This window comes from Gorilla gorilla, chromosome 14 (assembly GCF_029281585.2).
Source record: "Gorilla gorilla gorilla isolate KB3781 chromosome 14, NHGRI_mGorGor1-v2.1_pri, whole genome shotgun sequence".
Lineage (NCBI taxonomy): Eukaryota > Metazoa > Chordata > Mammalia > Primates > Hominidae > Gorilla > Gorilla gorilla.
Window position 1 is genome coordinate 22806615 of NC_073238.2, and position 1050 is coordinate 22807664.

At 46.7% G+C, this 1050-nt stretch overlaps 1 protein-coding gene across 1 annotated transcript; it reads left to right on the forward strand.

Annotated features, from left to right (window-relative positions):
* The first annotated feature begins 302 nt into the window (after window positions 1-302).
* LOC101133851 (putative V-set and immunoglobulin domain-containing-like protein IGHV1OR21-1) lies at window positions 303-748 on the forward strand. The gene is made up of 2 exons (XM_019010448.4): window positions 303-348; window positions 432-748. The coding sequence occupies exons 1-2, from the start codon at window positions 303-305 to the stop codon at window positions 746-748; spliced, it is 363 nt and encodes a 120-aa protein (XP_018865993.4).
* The last annotated feature ends 302 nt before the right edge of the window (window positions 749-1050 follow it).

Here is a 1050-nt window from a genome sequence, read left to right on the forward strand (position 1 = left end):
CCTGTGTGAGTCACCTTCTTAGTGGAGAAGTTCTCCCTTCACAAAGTTCTGGGCATATAAAGGGAAACACGACATTAAATAAGAATGAGGACTTGTACCTCAGCATCCCACAGTTGTGTGGTTCCTGTGAGATCTATTTTCTCTTTCTCATGCTGGATCAAGTGTAAGGCTATGAAGTAGTAGTTCTCATGAATATGCAAATCACCTGAGGTGAACACTACAGGTATGTCTGTGCCCTGAGAGCATCACCCAATAACCACACACGTCCTCTAGAGAAGCCCCTGAGAGCACAGCTCCTCACCATGGACTGGACTTGGAGGATCCTGTTTTTGGTGGTCATAGCTGCAGGTAGGATAATTCTCAGTCCCCAGGACTAAGGTGACTGGGTCCAGTCAAAGGGGGTTTTATCCACTCCTGTGTCCTCTCCACAGGTGCCCAGTCCCAGGTACAGCTGGTGCAGTCTGGGGCTGAGGTGAAGAAGCCTTGGGCCTCAGTGAAGGTCTCCTGCAAGGCTTCTGGATACACCTTCACCAGCTACTGTATGCACTGGGTGCGCCAGGTCCATGCACAAGGGCTTGAGTGGATGGGATTGGTGTGCCCTAGTGATGGCAGCACAAGCTATGCACAGAAGTTCCAGGGCAGAGTCACCATAAGCAGGGACACATCCATGAGCACAGCCTACATGGAGCTAAGCAGCCTGAGATCTGAGGACATGGCCATGTATTACTGTGTGAGAGACACAATGTGAAAACCCACATCCTGAGAGTGTCAGAAACTGCAGGGAGGAGGCAGCTGTGTTCCTGCAGAGGAGATGACAGGGAAGATGAGGTTTAAAGTTGTTTAGAAAATGGGTCAAGTAACTGAGGACAAGGATCAATAGAAACAAGGACACACTCTAATTTTATAATAAATATTTTATTCAAGAGTCACCATATACAGAAAATTCAAAGATTAGGAAAGGCCCTGTATTAGTCCATTATCATGCTGCTAATAAAGACATACCTGAGACCGAATAACTTATAAAGAAAAGTGGTTTAATGGAATCATAGT

Excerpts from the sequence above, each read along its gene's own strand:
- LOC101133851 (XM_019010448.4), top strand. The coding sequence starts at position 303 with ATGGACTGGACTTGGAGGATCCTGTTTTTGGTGGTCATAGCTGCAG. Across the intron at positions 349-431 it reads TTTGGTGGTCATAGCTGCAG|GTGCCCAGTCCCAGGTACAG; the intron begins GTAGGATAATTC and ends TCCTCTCCACAG.